We start from the raw sequence: 17,017 nt of genomic DNA, 5'->3' as shown, positions 1-17,017 counted from the left end.
AACGGCAGTCGACGAACGCTTATAGTATACCTCACGTTCCATATCTTACATAACTATCACAAAGTGTCCCAAACATAAGGGGTATACTGCAGCTTTGATCGCGTTAAAATGTGCCATAAATTTCTCTAGGCTTTTATAACAAATGTTTTGGTGAGGTTGCAGAAAGAGATGCTACTTTAAAACATCGTTGAACCATGCCGACCGCGTGGTGAACGTGTGGTTATTAAGCATGTTCCATGAAATTTTATCAGTAACGTGGACAGCAAGTTATTTTAGAAAACAACACAAGCATGATAAACGTAGAAAAACCTATAAAGGCTCGCTGTAAAATGATATAAAATTCATAGTATGTCATACAAACTTGTCCAAGCATCTACGTTATCAGTGGTATAAAAGTTCGAAAAGCTAAACGTGTGGAAGGTATTTTTTTTAAAGGAAAGTCAAGGTTCTTAGCTGTGCGGCGCTTGCTCAACGCGATTTATCAAGGACTACGAAAGGCAAACACGTTAGTGTATAGGACGGGCTCTAGCACAAATCGGATATTCACGATTGAAATGTTACAAGATCGCTCACATCGTTGATCCGAACAGAATTCACTTGAGAACAAGAAAGTGCGACTCGTCATTCAAGTAAGCACGCGACTGTGACAGCACGCATACCTAATTCACGTGTTCGGTCGATTCGGCTAGGAAAAAATATTTTAAATGACTGCCTATGCTCAGATATAATTGTCAGTCATCGATGCGACCATCGACTCTAGATATTTGCAGCGTGGGTGATACCTTGTGATGAAAGTGCACAGAGAGCAAGCGCGACCGGCCCCGCGAACGGGAGATCGCGCGCCGGAACCGTCAGCGGTTGAACCGGAAGCGCCGCGCAGACAACGTTTCCCATGAGCCTTTACGAGTTTACGCCTCACCTATACTAGTTAGCGGTTTTAAGTGTGGACTGCACTGGATACATCGTGTTGTGTAGTAGCAATGCTCGAGAAAGCGCAATAAGCTCGAGACTACAAGTCAATTATAAATTCTCCGTACATGCACACGTCACAGATATGGGTGGATGAAACGCCAATGCGGATTGCCGTATATCACGTCACGCCTGTGAACCTGCAGCGCCCTCCTTCCGTTGACAGCGACAGTTGAGCCCACGCTACCGCCACTCCGCGCGGACAACGCACACGCGAGGAATGTACTGGTTCCAAATATCACCGCCAGGGAGCGCTAGTTGTCCACGCCGCACCAAGATCCCAAGTTCGCGACAACTGTGCAAGACGTGCTGACGGCAGGCAGTGTACGCCAGGCGACTCGCGTCAAATCATCGAGCTCGGCGTCTGGTCAAACAAATCAAGAAGGAAATGGCGCGCTACGTTTTCACTGCCTGTGTCGCAGCCATCGTCGCTTGTATATGCCACGGACAGTCAGGTGAGACTGCTGCCAGTCGAATATGCGAAGTTTCCCATTGAAGGAAGTGGCCAGTACTCTTAACAACAACGCCACGCTCTTCGTTCCAGTCGAACCGCCCAAGGTACAGCCGTTCAGTTTTCCCTCAACCAAGGCGATGCCGAAGAAAGTCGTCGTTCACTGTACCGTGCTCGAGGGCACGGAGCCGCTGAAATTCGTCTGGACGAAGGACGGGGTGCCGGTGGAGAACGGCCACAGGCTCCACATCAAGCAGCACTCGGAGACGCTGTCATCGCTGACCATCACGGACGTTGGAGCCGAGGACATCGGCAACTACACGTGCACCGTCAGCAACGTCGCCGGGTCGGACAGTGCGACCTCGAAGCTGCTAGTCAAGGGTGAGCCAATTTGGGATCAAAGCTTCGCTGTACATAATTTCGGAGAGATCACGGCAGTATCACAGTTGAAGCGAGACGACTGCGCGAAACATTTACACGGGGGCCGTTGTTTGTTTAATTGAAGTCTTCACAGAACGAAACGTCCGTAGCAGTTCGTGCTGTGAGAAGTTTCACTTAGCTCCACGGCTTCCTTTATTGTCGTTCAATGTGAGAAAATTGGCACCTTTGGAATAACAGCGGACGTGGTGCAGAGGTGGTATTTCTCTACAAATATACGGCTAAGTGTACCGTCACCGCTTGTGCAAGATTATGGAAAGAAACAAATACGGTGAGATCCACAATTGCAAAATTACACGGAACCTGTTATCCCGTATTTTCTATCAGTAGTCTCAAACTGTGTTCACGCATACTTTTGAAACAGCCCCACTGCAGATGTTTTTTTTTTTTTCATTTATTTTTTTCGTTAGCCTGTCTTGCACATCACATGCGAGCATACGAACAGCTTTCATTTTTCCGCATCGCCCGTCGCTTCAAAAATGTACATTTCCCAGTTCCACTTGGTAAATATACTTTCTTTTCACTTATGAAAATAAAAAGAAGAAGAAGCAGGAATTGATTCACTCGATTACTTCGCATTCTACAGCAATTACGGAGCGAGAATAACACACATCACCTTCGTCAAACCACCCGTTTTTAAAAGTTGGCTCGCTGTTTTCTCTACTTTCCAGTTTGTTATATAGTTGTCGAAGCTCCCCACATGTGGCGCCACGAGCCTTACCTTCCGGATATATTTGGAGTGATTCATACAGAATTCAGCCCTCCTCGCGCCATATAAAAGCTGCGCGGGAGTGAACCTCAGTAAACTCGCTCTAGGAATCAGAGAACCATGTCGGCGCTCGACGTGATGCTAATCGTCATTTTCTTCGGAGCAACGGTGTCGCGACTACACGTCAGAGCCGGAGCAGGTAGGCACGTCCGCTTCTTCAATAACTTGGGTTAGAAGAATTCGGGTTAGAAGAACTAGGGCATTCCTAATGTTGGAACGCGCTTCACCTATAGCGCCCACAGATGCCCCCAGGATCCACCCGTTCAGCTTCCCGAAGGATCACCTGGGAGGACAGACCGTAGCGGTCACGTGCATCGTCAACCACGGCACTCCGCCGCTCAGATTCGCCTGGTCGAAGGACGGGCGTCCGCTGCAAGCCGGACGCGAGAAACCCGTGTCGAAGATGATCACGGAATCCGTGTCCGTCTTGACGGTGCCCAACGTCGGCGCCGAAGACATCGGGAACTACACCTGCAGCGCCAGCAACGCCGCCGGGAGCGACAGCTTTACGGCGGAGCTCCTCGTCGCCGGTGGGTCCTGATCAAGCGCTCATTGTTTCTCGGCGTTCTGTTAAATCGTCGAAGCGGAAATGCGAGGCTCGTCGTGTACTTGTGAAATGCTATGCGACTCCGCATTTTTAAGAAATTGCAAGCGACACATGAGGTCCACGGCGTTCTCTTTGATAACCTGCAATATAGCGTCATGCTCGCAGGCGAACGGTTCTTGATAGATTGCTCAACAAATGTATGAAGAGTGGCTTCGGGGACTTATTACATGCTTAACGCTTATTAGTTTATTGCATTTATCAGCCATTAGCACGCAATTATTTCCAGTATACCTTGCGCGAAACAACATAGTTAAAGGGACCGACAACCGCTCAGAACATGAATCAAGATAACCCCGCTGATGGAAGGATTGCCTATCGTATTGGCTAAAAGCTCTGTTTTCTCATTAAACGTCTATTTTTGATCTTCACTAAAAGTCGCGAAAAATGACCTTTGGCGCCCTCACGCGGCAAATACATGAAGATGCATAAGTGACCTATCACGTGACCATCTACTAGTGTACGCGCTACCTTGTCTCTTTATTAGTATTGAAATACAGTACATTTTTTTCTATAACTTTTTTTCTTATTTTTTCTTACTTATTGACGAAAAATGCTTACGAGGCACTTCCGACCTTATACGTGCCTATTTATGCGGTCTGGCCAAATACTTCGAAGACAAATGTCGCGCAGGGACGTACAGTTCTAAAATCGGGCACGACGTGGCGCTAGTTGTCCAACCCCAGGAGGATGCAGCGCTTTCTCTCAAATCAGCGTTCGATGTCGGATGATCGCCCCGCAAACCTCTCACATTGGATGCGCAGCAGAACCGGCGACATGTCCTTTTCTGCCGCTTTGCGGCGGTGGATCATTTGCTCGATACTCGGCGCAACGTTCATCCATTCCACAGCGACGGCACAAGGTAAAACGATACTTTTTCTAGCGTACGGAATCCCGCTTATTAGAATTCCGAAGACATAACCGTACACTTTGGCGCATTCTCACAGAGGCTCCCAGGCTGCAGCCGTTTTACTTTCCGAAGGATCACCCGTTGCTCGAGACACTCGTGGTGTCCTGCATCGCGATACGGGGCACTCGGCCGGTGCAGTTCGCCTGGTCGAAGGACGGCCTGCCCGTGGTCGCCGGAAGCCGCGCGGTGACCCAACAGTTGTCGGCGACGATCTCGACGCTCACGATTCCGACAGTCGCGGCGCAAGACGTTGGGAACTACACGTGTCGCGCGTCCAACGCCGTAGGAAGCGACAGCTACAGCGCCGAGCTGCTGGTTACAGGTCAGTGGTCCCGCACCTCGTATAGTGCCCGCCCCGACTTGGGAATCTGCTATTCTCAAGAGACAGAACAAAGTATTGAAGCATCGCGTCTACAGACGCGTACGTTGTATGCAGAAGTAAACTTTACGTATAATTCGCGCGTGAGCTGCGACTCACGCTTCCGACGCACAGATAATCATGGACGCATGAACTTATGGTAAATTTTGGGGGGCTGTATTCACGCAAAACGCAGATTGCAAACGTATCTTACGAAGAATGCATCTCAGATGTTTTTATACGTGCCGCTATGAGGAAAATAGGGGAAGGGGGGGGGGGGGCAAGTACCAAGGAACTTCGAATTACGGTGTTAGTAATCAAATGGGACTCCGCAGTTTCATGCCTGCGTATGCGTGTCCGCGTATCTATGCGTCCGCGCATACATTTGTGTACAGTCCACCCAATACAAACACAGTACACTAGCAGCTTGTTTCTCCCCCCCCCCCCCCCCCCCCCCCCCGTCGTACCTTATACATTAACTATCTCGTCAATCAACAGATGCGTGCGTCTACGTCAACGTAAGCTTTCATCAAAATGTCGATTTTTCTTGTCAATGTCGACGAAGAAGAAAGAAAGCAACGACAAAGGAAGCTGTTTCATGTTACTGGTGAGAGTCTGTTCCGTTTTAAATTCAACAAACAAAAATACATACCTACCAGAATTTGCGTCACAACAATGTTTTTTAGTGCACTTCAACTGGTTCCGAGAGTTCACCTACCTTAGCGAGGAAGCCCTTTCCAGCCTCTATACCTACATGCTGCGCCGCTTCTTGACGCCATTCAAACCTATCTCGTCACGCGCACTCCGCGGTATAGTCTTCGATGCTTGCCGCAACGCGGCGCTAGTTGTCTGACTCTCGCACATTGTCCGACTTCGGCGAAGGCAACCTACGGTTCTGCATCTCAACGAAACAGAGCAGTCGCCTGCAAGACCGACCCGCTACTGAGAGCTAGCTATACTCCACCTCCAACAGTATGGGTTACAAAACGGGGCTACAAGCGACGGCCGTAGTGGCCCTCATTCTCAGCCTTCTAGGAGCCATCCGTGCGGCGACTACAGGTAAAACGAGAGAACAGACGCGTGGACGAAGGCTTCTTCTCCGTACGTAAGGATATTTAATGACGTCACATGCACTAATTCGGCCCGCAGACGAGCCGCGCATCCAGCCCTTGGCTTTCCCGCCGAGCGTCAGCCTCGGTCAGGAAGTGAGCGTCACCTGCGTCGCCGCGCTGGGAAAGAAGCCCTTCCGCTTCGCCTGGAAGCAGGACGGCGAGGTCCTCGAGAACACGAAGAGGAAGCACTCTCGAGCCGTGGTCGACAACGTGGTCATGATGACCATCGAGCGGGTGACCGCCGAAGACGTCGGCAACTACACCTGCACCGTCAACAACGGGTTCGGCAGCGACAGCACCACGGCGGCATTGATAGTGGAAGGTAGGCGCATTTGTTTCCAAGTGAAGTTATGGGGTTTTACGTGCCGACACCACGATCTGATTATGAGGCACGCCGTAGTGGGGGACTCCGGAATAATTTGCACCACCTGGGGTTCTTTAACGTTCACCTAAATGCAAGTCCACGAGTGTTTTCTGCATTTCGCTCCCGTCGGAATACGGCCGCCGTGGCCGGGATTCGATCCCGCGACCTCGCGCTTATAGCAGCCCAACACAATATAGCCACTAAGCGACCACGGCGGGTGGCGCATTTGTTTCTGGCCGTGCACGATGGAAAATTCATTCATCCCCTCGGATTCGTGCTTCGACAGTAGCGTATAATGTTGAATGGTAATGAGCGCGCTATCGCTGAAACTGGAATAGAAATCCTTCCGTTCAGCCACCCTTGAGAAATTATTTGCCTCACAACGTATTACCCACTAATGACAGTATTCACTTAATTGAACAGTTTTGTGCCAACCACTGGTCATTTGCTTTGATTCCGCTGTAATATTGATGTGTTGCCCGCATCACATATTATCTTGTGCGCTTAAAACTCCCTGTAGAGCACTGTTGTCTATTCACACTGTGTATAAAGCCTTTATATTATATTATTCCGTGCTTTAAACCTTTGTACGCCACTCCTGCTTATGTCTAAAGTATTGGAGTGCAGTGATCTGGCAATAATCAAATAATAATAATAATAATAATAATAATAATAATAATAATAATAATAATAATAATAATAATAATAATACAATGCGATCGTGTAGAGGAGTACATAAAATTAATAGTAAGGTAAACTGTACTAGTAAACCACTTTGCCAAAAAGTACCGAAAAGATACCTCTTACCGTGCGTAAAGGTTTGGTAAGCCAGGAAAAGCGTGATAGCTAAAGACAGATGGCAATGCTCCTTTGAAGTTGCCGCGCTAGCCTCCTGCGACGTCATGGGCTTTGATCGCGCGTGCTCCAGTACAGTTAACTGCTTGCCGATAACTAAGAACTAAGTTTTGAAAGCTGTTTTTTTGCACTGAAGCGGCTCAAACGCGAGGAAATACTCTGCAATCCCGACGTCACAGTGACGTACCGACATTGCAGTAGGTGACGTTAAAGCCCCTCCATCCACGAGCCTCCGCCGCTTCGGCGAAAACGTGTACGTATGGAGGCGCTCTAGGTGATGTCTGATAAGCACGGCGGCTAGCTATGACGTGTTTCCGGCTTCGCGATCACCTTCGGCGTATCTGTTTCTGTTACTCAGAGTCAACGGTCGCTGGGGCGTGACTTTAGACACTACCTATTTGCGTGCGAGATCGATGTAAGAGAAGCTTGGGCCTTGGCCTTCATTTTGTTTGCTAGTATCGTCAGCAGTTTCCGGCCGATGGAATAAAGATTGAGTTTTTATTAATGGTTCACTCGACCAAAGTGGTTTGATATTATATTAGCGTTTCCATGACACTTCTTTTTTCACTCCAGGAATTTAATGGGAGGTAGGACAAATTAGCAACACCAGCCGTGTCTGTAATCAAGGAGATGCAGTCGTCGAATCACGTGATCGTTACAACCAACGCACAACTGAGAAGAAGGTCCGCGCTTCAGGGTTTATCTTTTTTTTTTTTCATTTACTTCTGAGGGCCGCGCAGAATGCTTAAACCACTAAACGTATTTTAGATTGCGTAACTATGCAAAACGACCATAAGAAAACATCCACGTGCTTACCTTTCTTCACTTGCCGAAAGAGTGGTCTGCAGTAGCTGGTCCTCGGACATATCTGCAATACAAAAGAACATTTTCCTGTGTCATACTAACAGTCCGAATGACTTAAAGACTACCGTATACCGAGCGGCACAATTTCTTCAAGAGGCTAGATCCCCAGTCTCATATTAAGTTACTCAAATGCCTGCAACATACTTTCTCATTTCGAAACGCTCGCCTAATTACATAAGTACACGCGTCTGAGTGGCACCACTTAAGCTCTACGTGCATGTGAACGCATCTTTTATACCGTGGCGTTCCCTGAGAACCAGCACGTCCGCGGAGAGGACCGAAAGTAAATCCTAGCTGAAGATAGATAAAGAAAAGGGAAGGTTCAAAATACAGCAAAGTATTACTTATGGTGGCAATATATTCGAAAAAAAAATTTGGCCTCAGCTGTTGTTTTGCGTAATTTTCCAGTCTTCCAAATCAAAGTGGAACGGTTGGTGGTAGTGCAAGCCATCCACGCAATGTGGCGCTAGTTGTCCATGCAATCGCACTGCGCTCCGATCGAGGCACCCGAAACGCGCAAACGTCGCCGCAGTCAGTAGGACAGTGTGTACTATACACGTATACCACGGCCGGCCAGAGGCTCCTGCCTTCAACATGGTACTACCGGCGTCCGTTCCACTAGGCTGGGCATTCTTCCTCGCCTTCGTACTCGTGAATCACGGAACCACTGTTCTCGCCGAAAATCGCGCCCACATACGGGACCTGGAACTCGCGGACGCCTTCTACACGAAAATAACGTCACCGAGATCGACTGAGAGAGTCCGAAGAGACGCGTCGGTTGCACGTTCCTCGATTCCGGAGATACAGCCGTTCGCGTTCTCGAGGAACACCGCCCTGGGCCAGCGGGCCAGCGTCGCCTGCGTGGTGATCGGCGGCGAGGGACCCTTTCGCTTCGCGTGGAGTCACAACCGGCGCCGCGTGAGCAACACGGCCGCGAAGTACGCCAGGGAGGACACGGAGAACATCGCCACGCTGATGCTGGAGAAGGTCTCGGCCGAGGACCTCGGCAACTACACGTGCACGGTGACCAACGCGCACGGCTCCGACAGCTACACCGCGTCGCTCGTCGTCGAAGGTGAGGCTTAGAGTTCCTTCAATTAGGCCTTGAAGGGGGGTGGTTGGTGGCTGTTCACAGACTCTTCGTGTTCATGGACGTAGCTCGTAAATGTGATTTAGACTTTGTCCCCGTCTTGTCTCTATTCCAGTGCGCAAGGAAAGAAAAACACACACACACAAAAAAAAACAGATCAATCGATCTTTCTCGAAAACGAGAGCGAGTGACTGTAGATAAAGATAAGCTTGGATCTCAGAAATTATAAATACTGTTAAAGCGAGTTAATTTCCGAAGTTTCAGGCGTCCACCGTCGCTTATGTCATCACGTCATTTGTAGAACAGGTCACAACAGCTCGGGAACAAAAAGAATAATAATGGGGTTGTAATAATAATGATTTTAGTCGATGAGACGGTACTCCATCGAACTCCTTACATAAAACTCATTATGCCCCGCACGCCAAGGGCTCCATGTGTCTTAAGTGAGACTATTCAGCTCTGAACAAGCGCGACGTGTTCAAAAGCTTCGCGCGCTTCCGTATTCTACTACTAGAAAGCAGAAATGGAAGACATGTAGTTCTCGTTGTTCCCTCGGAGCGGCGCTAGTCGTCTGCTTGGCAATTTCAGTCGCCACCCTGACGTCACCAGTCGTGCAGCGGACGTGGAGTTAGCACTCTGCGCAGTGCAAACTAGTGCCGCGACGTCCTTTGATGACATGGCGCTCGATGTAGCCTTCCTCTTCATCCTGAGCGCGCAGTTCATCTTAGTTCCTTGCAACAGCGCCGACAGCGGTGAGTCATTCCACGCACCTACTTACCTGCGAATTCCTTCGCTATGGCTGGTCGGTATAGGTTTTCCCCTACCGCAGTCGTCTCCTTTCTCCAGGGCGGCCGGCAATCATGCCTTTCTCGTTCCCGGAGAACGTCGTGCTCGGTCAGAAGATCACAGTCATGTGCGCTGTTTCGAGCGGCGTCGGACCCTTCCGATACGTCTGGACACACGGGCGAACCGCGTTGACCACCAGTTCGAGGAAGTACGTCAAGGTTCTCGCCGAGAACGTTGCCGCCCTGACCATCGAAGCCATCGGCGCTGAAGATTTCGGAAACTACACGTGCACGGTGTCCAATGCCGCGGGAAAGTGCCAGCTACGCAGCTGCTCTCTTCGTTGAGGGTGAGAACACGACGGCGATTCTATGCGTCAACGTGTGCGCGGCGGCAGCTCCAACGCACGATGTTTGTAAGGGAACGTATTACAGTCGAACCCGGACATATTGAACCCACATATAGCGAACTACTGTGTATAACGAACAGCAATAAAATCTTGAAAATTTTTGTATAAAATTTTTATTTTATATATCGAATTACCTATATAACGAATTTCTTGTGATCCCCTTCAGATTCGATATATCCGGGTTCGGCTGTATCTGCTGGCGAAGCACATGTCTGACCTATACGTCTACACAGAAATAACATAGTTTGCAATGAACCAGGGAGACATGGTTTGGCTTGCTGCGAACTGAAATGATAACACTGCGCGACATTCGTATGCACAAAACGCAAGAATAGTGTTAGCTTTAAGCACTTTGCCATTTGCTCACTTTAGGCCTACGGGAACTGATCGTCCAATATTAGGGCACTGTTGCTGAGGCAGCGGGTACAACAGCATAGAAAAAATCGACGAGAAATAGAATCGACGGAAAAGGCCGATGACGCGCGAATCATATTTGCCCGGATGTTTGATTTTCGTGTACCACTGACATACAAGATTTCTTCAGCATTTCAAAAGACTGCCGCCGTTTTCCTGGCGGTATGGCGGCTTTCCCTCGTTCGAGCGCTTCCCGACGCGTGGCGCCACTTGTCCACTGCCAGGTGAACTGCCAGAGCGATATAAAAGCAGCTTTCCCGTGTCACGGTCCCCTAGCATGCTCCGACATCGCAGTGAAAGAATTACGCGGGATTTCTTCAGTGTTCTTCGCGCGTTAGAGTTACACGAAGTGTAGCAGTTTTTATAATAACGCCCTATAATAACGAAACATCATGCGCGGATGTTTTCCTCGGAGTGTCCACCTACTGCAATTCTTCACATCTGCCGCGGTATTCGCTGCCGGCGCCCAAGGAAACCAATGTAAGTCACGCCTGCGCTAACCAACAGCCGGTGATTTCGCTGATTCCTTTAGACTTGGATCAGTTACCGTTGTTGTGCTTGCCTCCTCAGCGCCGCCGGTCATCATGCCGATCTCGTTCGCGAAAGACGTCGCTCTGGGAGACAGGATCGCGCTGACGTGCGCCGTGACGCGGGGTACGGGACCGTTCGACTTTAGCTGGACTCACGAAGGCAAGCCCATCGGCGACACGAAGGACCAAGTACACGACACCCGTGACCGGTAGCATAACCACCATGACCATCGAGAAAGTGGAGCCCGGAGACATGGGAAATTACACTTGCACCGTGACCAACGACGTTGGCAAGGACGCCGTGACGGCAGCGCTGCTCGTCGAAGGTGAGCCACTCGAAACAGAGGGGTGAAAATAAAAGTTTTTAATTAATTAATTCATTCATTCGAAACAGAGGGCGATCAAGTGGTTGGATGATATTGTAAATCCGGCAGCGTTTTCGGATGGTAACGTGAAGTCACCGTCATAGTTAAGCGTAATTTTCCTTTTCCTGCGAAGGGTCCTGAAGATTTATGGTTGGGGTGCATAGAATGGTGCTCGCTTAATACGTTTCTTACAAAGCATTCGATGTTCGCTCTGTTCGATGCTCATGGCGTTTGTTAAAAGTTAGTCGTCATCGTTCTGGTTGTGTCTTACGGCGGTTGTATACGTTGTCGACACATAAAAGCTGGGAAATAGTTCTTCGGGCTTTCTGGTAAAGGTGAACGATTTGATGCGGCCTCGCCCTCTCAGCTCGCGCGAATATTGTATTTGCGTTACTTTCCGAAACCACCTGACTGCTGATGCATGCTTAAGGATGAAGAGTTTTTTGTCTCAGACAATGGGGAAGCGCAATGCATGAAACTTCGCCTGCTTCAGCTGTTTCGAAATTCAAGCTATTCAACATTCTAGAACGATCCTGTGCGAACTGGGATGTCCCGAGTTGAACACCCGTGTGGGTGTTTTTTTTTTTTTTTTTTTTTTTTTCCCCACTTAGCGCGTGGTTTCCACGTGGTCGGGCGCAGTCGTATTAGCAACAAATAAAATTGTTCCGGCGAACTCATCCGCATTCATCCGAATGACGTGGCCAACAGCTAACAGTTTCAATTAATCGAATTTATACAAGTGGAACTAAAGTCCGACAGTTTTTCTAGGAAACGTGTAGTTGCTTGGTCGTTCTACAGAACGATAGTCAGCGAGGGTAATTGTAACCCAAATGATCGAGCGAATCGCAAATTGCAGGAATGAAATCGGCAGAACAACAGGTTGGACTTCGTAGGGCAAACATGTACGCGCGATGACGAGAACGTTACTTCTCTCCTTAAACACCGAAGTATGAACTCGGTTGAATAGCTTTTCTTACACACAAGGCGTCAGCATGCGGAGATGGCAAAGAGGCAAAGAAACCGTGAAAGAAAAATTACTGCCGTCGCTTAGCATATAGAAATAAATAAGCATAAATAAAAGAAAAACACATCTGAAATAAATAGGGCACCCAGAGAAAAGAGTGACTCTGAAGTAACGGATTCGAGCACCAAGGTGCCCGGAGCTCACTTATATCGAGAAGAGAGCTATTAAACATCGCTAACGTAGGGCACGATTCGCGACGCCAGTAAAAATACGGTACTGGCATTTAATGATGTAACATGTCCTATGTAGGAAAGGTATACTGCAGTTAATCCGTGTCACTTTAATAGTTTAGCAATTTGGATTTCGAAACGAACTAAAATGTAGTTTCGCAAAGTTTATCATGTTTCCCCTTACAGAACTTACTGGTGCGATATCTTCGTAACGCGATGTCGACGCATTTCACACATTTCGCGAATGTGTGGCGCCCTCTCTGTGCGGACCTTAAACTCGAAGTAACGTCCGGCAGAGCATCGCCTCCGAGATTGCTGGCGCTTCTGCATAGGGCACCGTTCTTGTTCGTCGCGGGCTATTTGAATCGGTGGAAAACGGCGCCGTTCCTTCAACTGCGATTTTGTCTGCAAATATATTTGTGAGAACGCGTGAGATAGCCATCTCCAGGCATAAACTCCGGAAGGTTAGTCCAACGATTTAGTCAAGAAGTCTGCTTATATTACCCCCCTCAACGTTAAGTTGCTTGCAAAAGAAGTAATGCCTATCCTTGGAACATGCATCATAAGAGGTCAGTTACTGTAACAGAATGGGCACTTGGAAATGTGAAACGCCGCCAGGGGCGGGCAGCCGTAAGACGCGATGGAGGCTGTTGGCGATAATGTACACCGTGTACTTTGGAGACACGGTGATGCCACGGCTGGGGATGAAATTCTCGCGCAACGACGACTTCATTCATGCGACTACCTTGCTGTTCGAAAAATTGACCACACAGACCAGGCTGGCGGCATAGTAGTCACATTCTTTTAATATTAGCAACCATTCGCTGCAGTGTCTTTTCGCCTTCCGTTGCAACGCACCAGCAGCTTGCGCGGCATTCCTCGCCCCCTCAATGTCGTTCACGTACTACTCACGGTGTGGCGCTAGCTGTCCACACCCTAACTCATTTCTCTACCCTGTCCAGCTCTGTACTATAGCTCTCGCATTTCGTAAAGCCAGAGCACAGTGCTCACTCGACTGGTAGAAGTGTCTCTCGCCTTTGATTCCGTCCTCCCATACCTGGCTCGCATACCTCGAATATTGCAAACCATGCGCGGTGCCTCGGCGTCAAGCTACATCCAGCTCACTGTGCTTCTAATCACGCCGGCTCTCAGCCTCAGCGGCGGTAAGCCCCCTCTTCCTTTTCTAGGCCAAATCGCAACAATTTCGTATCCGCCCAGCATTTCCTTTGAGCAGCAAATCAAGGCACCCACCTGCTATACGTCATGTTGATGCCTACACTGTTACAGATGCGCCGCAGATTCAACCGTTCGCATTCCCAAAGGACCCTCGAGCCAGTTCAAAGATCGTGATTTCCTGCAATGCCCACGTCGGAACGGAACCGATCAGTTTCGCCTGGTTTAAAAACGGAGAGCGAGTGCGTACGGGGACAAAGGTTCAGACGAAGGTGCTCGGCGAGACAGTCAGCATTCTGACGCTACTGGAAGTGTCGGCGGAGGACGTCGGCAACTACACCTGCCAAGCCGGCAACCGCTTCGGCACGGATAGTATAACCGCGGAGCTGGTGCTCACAGGTCAGTGGATGAGCGAATGAAAAATGTGATATCCTAGTCGACAAACGTTGCGTCGACTAGGATACGACTACACGTTGCCCCCCACGAGGATGGCATACAACTCGGCACTTTTGACAGGGTGCGTAACACGATACACAGGGTGAGGTTGGGGTGATCGCGCTCACTTTTGCGTAAAGGTACCATAATATGTCATCAGCAAACTCTACAGTACGTTGCTGGCTTCACGGTTTCACGCCACCAAGAGCGTTATTCTGTGACTTCTCATTAATGCGTGTACAAACGTCTCTGAAACCTATAATGTTGGAGAAAATCAACCGTGCACGCGGTGCACTTAAATTTATTTCGGCCGGTACTATAAAAGTGACACTCGTTGCGGCTGTTCTGTGTTGCATGTAACTAATCACCCATGGAAGTTAAGCGAATATTCATGCATTGACGTGGATTGTGCATACCTATTTACGAAGATCCTTCAGGCGATACTGCAAGCTGTAACTATCACGAACCATCTTTAATCACCAACTGCCAGACAGTACAAGGGGCCTTCCTCGCTCTTATCTCCGACTCAGAAACCATAAGACTGACTCCTGCAACCTCAAATGTTGCACCAAGAATGCATTTCCGGTCGAGCACGCAGCATGTGAAGCAGGGAGAATGCGAAAGCAGGCCTCCGCCGACGACAACGACAGCTGAGAAAGCTACACAATATTCAAGACGTTCTAGAACTAAGAACGTTGTTCGTTCTAGTGAATTTCGCATCCGTTGCAGAATTGGCAGTGGCCTGAGCTGGCGCGCAGCGCACCAACTGGCACGCTCGCGCCATCGCAGCAAGCGAATACGAAGCGTCAAACGGACGACACAGAAATTTGTTTGCGTTTCGTTCGTAACGACCCCGCTAAGTGGCGCCAGTTGTCCGCGGCACGCCAATGTTTGAGCACCACTGCGCTCAAGAGAGGATGCACCAGAATGTCCATAGTAGTACACTGCGGCAGGTCCTGCAACCGACTGTTCGTGAAAATGGGGATGGCCAACCCTTGTTTGAACCCAGTTTTCATTTGTGCCTTGACAATATCGACCACTATCAGCGGCGGAGAGTCAGGTGAGGCTACGGCAGTCCGTAGAAGAAGCATGCGACCTCGAAATTCAAACGCATATGCAGTAACTGCGCTTCGCGTCATTTCAGCCGAACCACCCAAGATCCAGCCTTTCACCTTCCCTACAAATCTTCTCCGTGCGAGGAAAGTCATCGTTTATTGCGCGGTGCTCGAAGGCAGCGAACCGCTCACTTTCGTCTGGACGAAGGACGGCCGAGAACTTGCAAACGGCGGGAGGCTGCACATCAAGCAGCTCTCCGAGACAGGGTCGTCGTTGACGATCGCGACAGTGGGAGCTGAGGACATTGGCAACTACACGTGCACCGTCAGCAACGTCGCCGGATCGGACAGTGCGACTTCACAATTGCTGGTCAAGGGTGAGTCGGATTGTCTCCGCACAGCACGTGTTTAGAATTGTTCGTGACACGCGAAACTTTAGACGCCTAGCAAGAAACCTCTAACGACCCTCCTAAGTGACCCGTCGTGCAATTCTGAAGCAATTTGCTGAGTTCTAGAAGATATGCTCCGAATTCGTAGCAGAGTGCACACAGTCAATCTTTATCAGCATCTCGTGCTCTCTGAACTTTAACTTCCAACTCTACCCGACTTCGTTCTCACGCTTTCAAAGTGAGCGGCGCGGTGTCGATGGTTTCTCGAACAGCTACAGTGTGGCGCCACCTGCTCCACGAATCGCTCAAGACTTCCGGAAAGTGTGATATCGACGAGGCGACCAAATTCGAAGCACTGCATCGTCAGTTGGTCTTTCGCAGCGGCAGGCTATCGAACACACCTCGAAAGCGTCATGCTAGCAGTCATCATCGCAATCTCGTTGCTCGCTCCTCGAACAAGCGGCGAACAAGGTAGGAGCTACGTCTCGTCGTCCCTCGCAATACGCGAACGGACTGTTTCGGATACAGAAGTCGTGTCGACTTGACCTCGTCGTTGCAGATGCTCCCAGGCTGCAGCCTTTCTATTTTCCAAGAGAACACCCGCCGGGGGAAAGCGTCGTAGTGACTTGCGTTGCCAGTAGAGGCTCCCAACCGATGAAATTCGCGTGGCTGAAGAATGGCGTTGACCTCAAGCTGGGAAGCAACAAGGCGACGCCGAAGATGTTCACCGAGTCCGTCTCGGCGCTCACCATCCCCAACGTGAGCGCGGAAGACGTGGCCAACTACACGTGTCGTGCGACCAACGCTGCGGGAAGCGACAGCTATACCGCCGAGCTAATCGTGACCGGTCAGTTGCACCTGTATTTGATATTTTTAATCCTTCTTGCGCGGATGATGAAAAATCCCCGCTGCTCAGTTGGCAAGGTGTTCTATAAGTTCAAAAAGAAGTTCATTAATTGCCTCCGAAATAAAGTATCGGATCTTTGTTAGAAGAAACTTTACTGGAATACTTGATATTTGCCGGAGGTATTTAATTCTACGTTGAATGCACGGATAGTTGGCGACTGGCTAGTACTCCTTTACGCAACGGGGATGTGAATGACGTAATAGTGGAATACTAGAGATTAAACGAACACAACGACAAGCAATAGCTCGCTCTAGACTGGTAGAGTATTACCTCCAAACTTAATTTTTATTTACTGGCCAAAAAGAAGAGAGAATGAACGGCGAAGTTTCTGTTTTTCATTTTGAATGCCGCTCGCAAATCTCCATTTCACTCAATGTCGAGTGACTGAACGGATTTGATGGGCGCTTTCGCTTATTCGAGCAAATTTCTGTGCACGAAAAGTTCAAGAAAGTCAGCACGTTGGGACCTTCTTCAACTAGTTAGGTCCAGTAGCTGTCAAGATTCATTGCCTAACGTTTATAGTTGGTGGCGTGACAAGGTAATCGCAAGGTGTCGTGACCACTTTTTTTCCTCGTTTTC

At 49.3% G+C, this 17,017-nt stretch overlaps 2 protein-coding genes across 4 annotated transcripts in view; both read left to right on the top strand.

Moving 5' to 3' along the window:
• The first annotated feature begins 5,301 nt into the window (after positions 1-5,301).
• On the top strand, positions 5,302-7,421 carry LOC125941151 (Down syndrome cell adhesion molecule-like protein 1 homolog). The gene is made up of 3 exons (XM_049658111.1): positions 5,302-5,558; positions 5,649-6,010; positions 7,404-7,421. Exons 1-3 carry the CDS (start codon positions 5,474-5,476, stop codon positions 7,419-7,421), a joined length of 465 nt encoding a protein of 154 aa, XP_049514068.1. The 5' UTR covers positions 5,302-5,473.
• An 840-nt stretch (positions 7,422-8,261) lies between these two features.
• The window catches only part of LOC119431091 (Down syndrome cell adhesion molecule), a 69,670-nt gene continuing 60,914 nt past the window's right edge, over positions 8,262-17,017 (top strand). Inside the window, exon 1 of one of the 3 annotated variants that reach the window (XM_049657031.1) lies at positions 8,262-8,769. In XM_049657031.1, coding sequence (XP_049512988.1) covers positions 8,289-8,769 — 481 coding nt within the window. In that variant the 5' untranslated portion in view covers positions 8,262-8,288. Of the gene's footprint in view, positions 8,770-10,989; positions 11,247-17,017 lie in introns of those variants that run through there. The other 2 variants (XM_049657030.1, XM_037698566.2) reach the window with 2 other exon arrangements.

Source organism: Dermacentor silvarum, chromosome 10 (assembly GCF_013339745.2).
Source record: "Dermacentor silvarum isolate Dsil-2018 chromosome 10, BIME_Dsil_1.4, whole genome shotgun sequence".
Classification (NCBI taxonomy): Eukaryota; Metazoa; Arthropoda; class Arachnida; order Ixodida; family Ixodidae; genus Dermacentor; species Dermacentor silvarum.
Note: the sequence above shows the minus strand (reverse complement) of the source record. Positions and strands in the feature narration are given on the sequence as shown.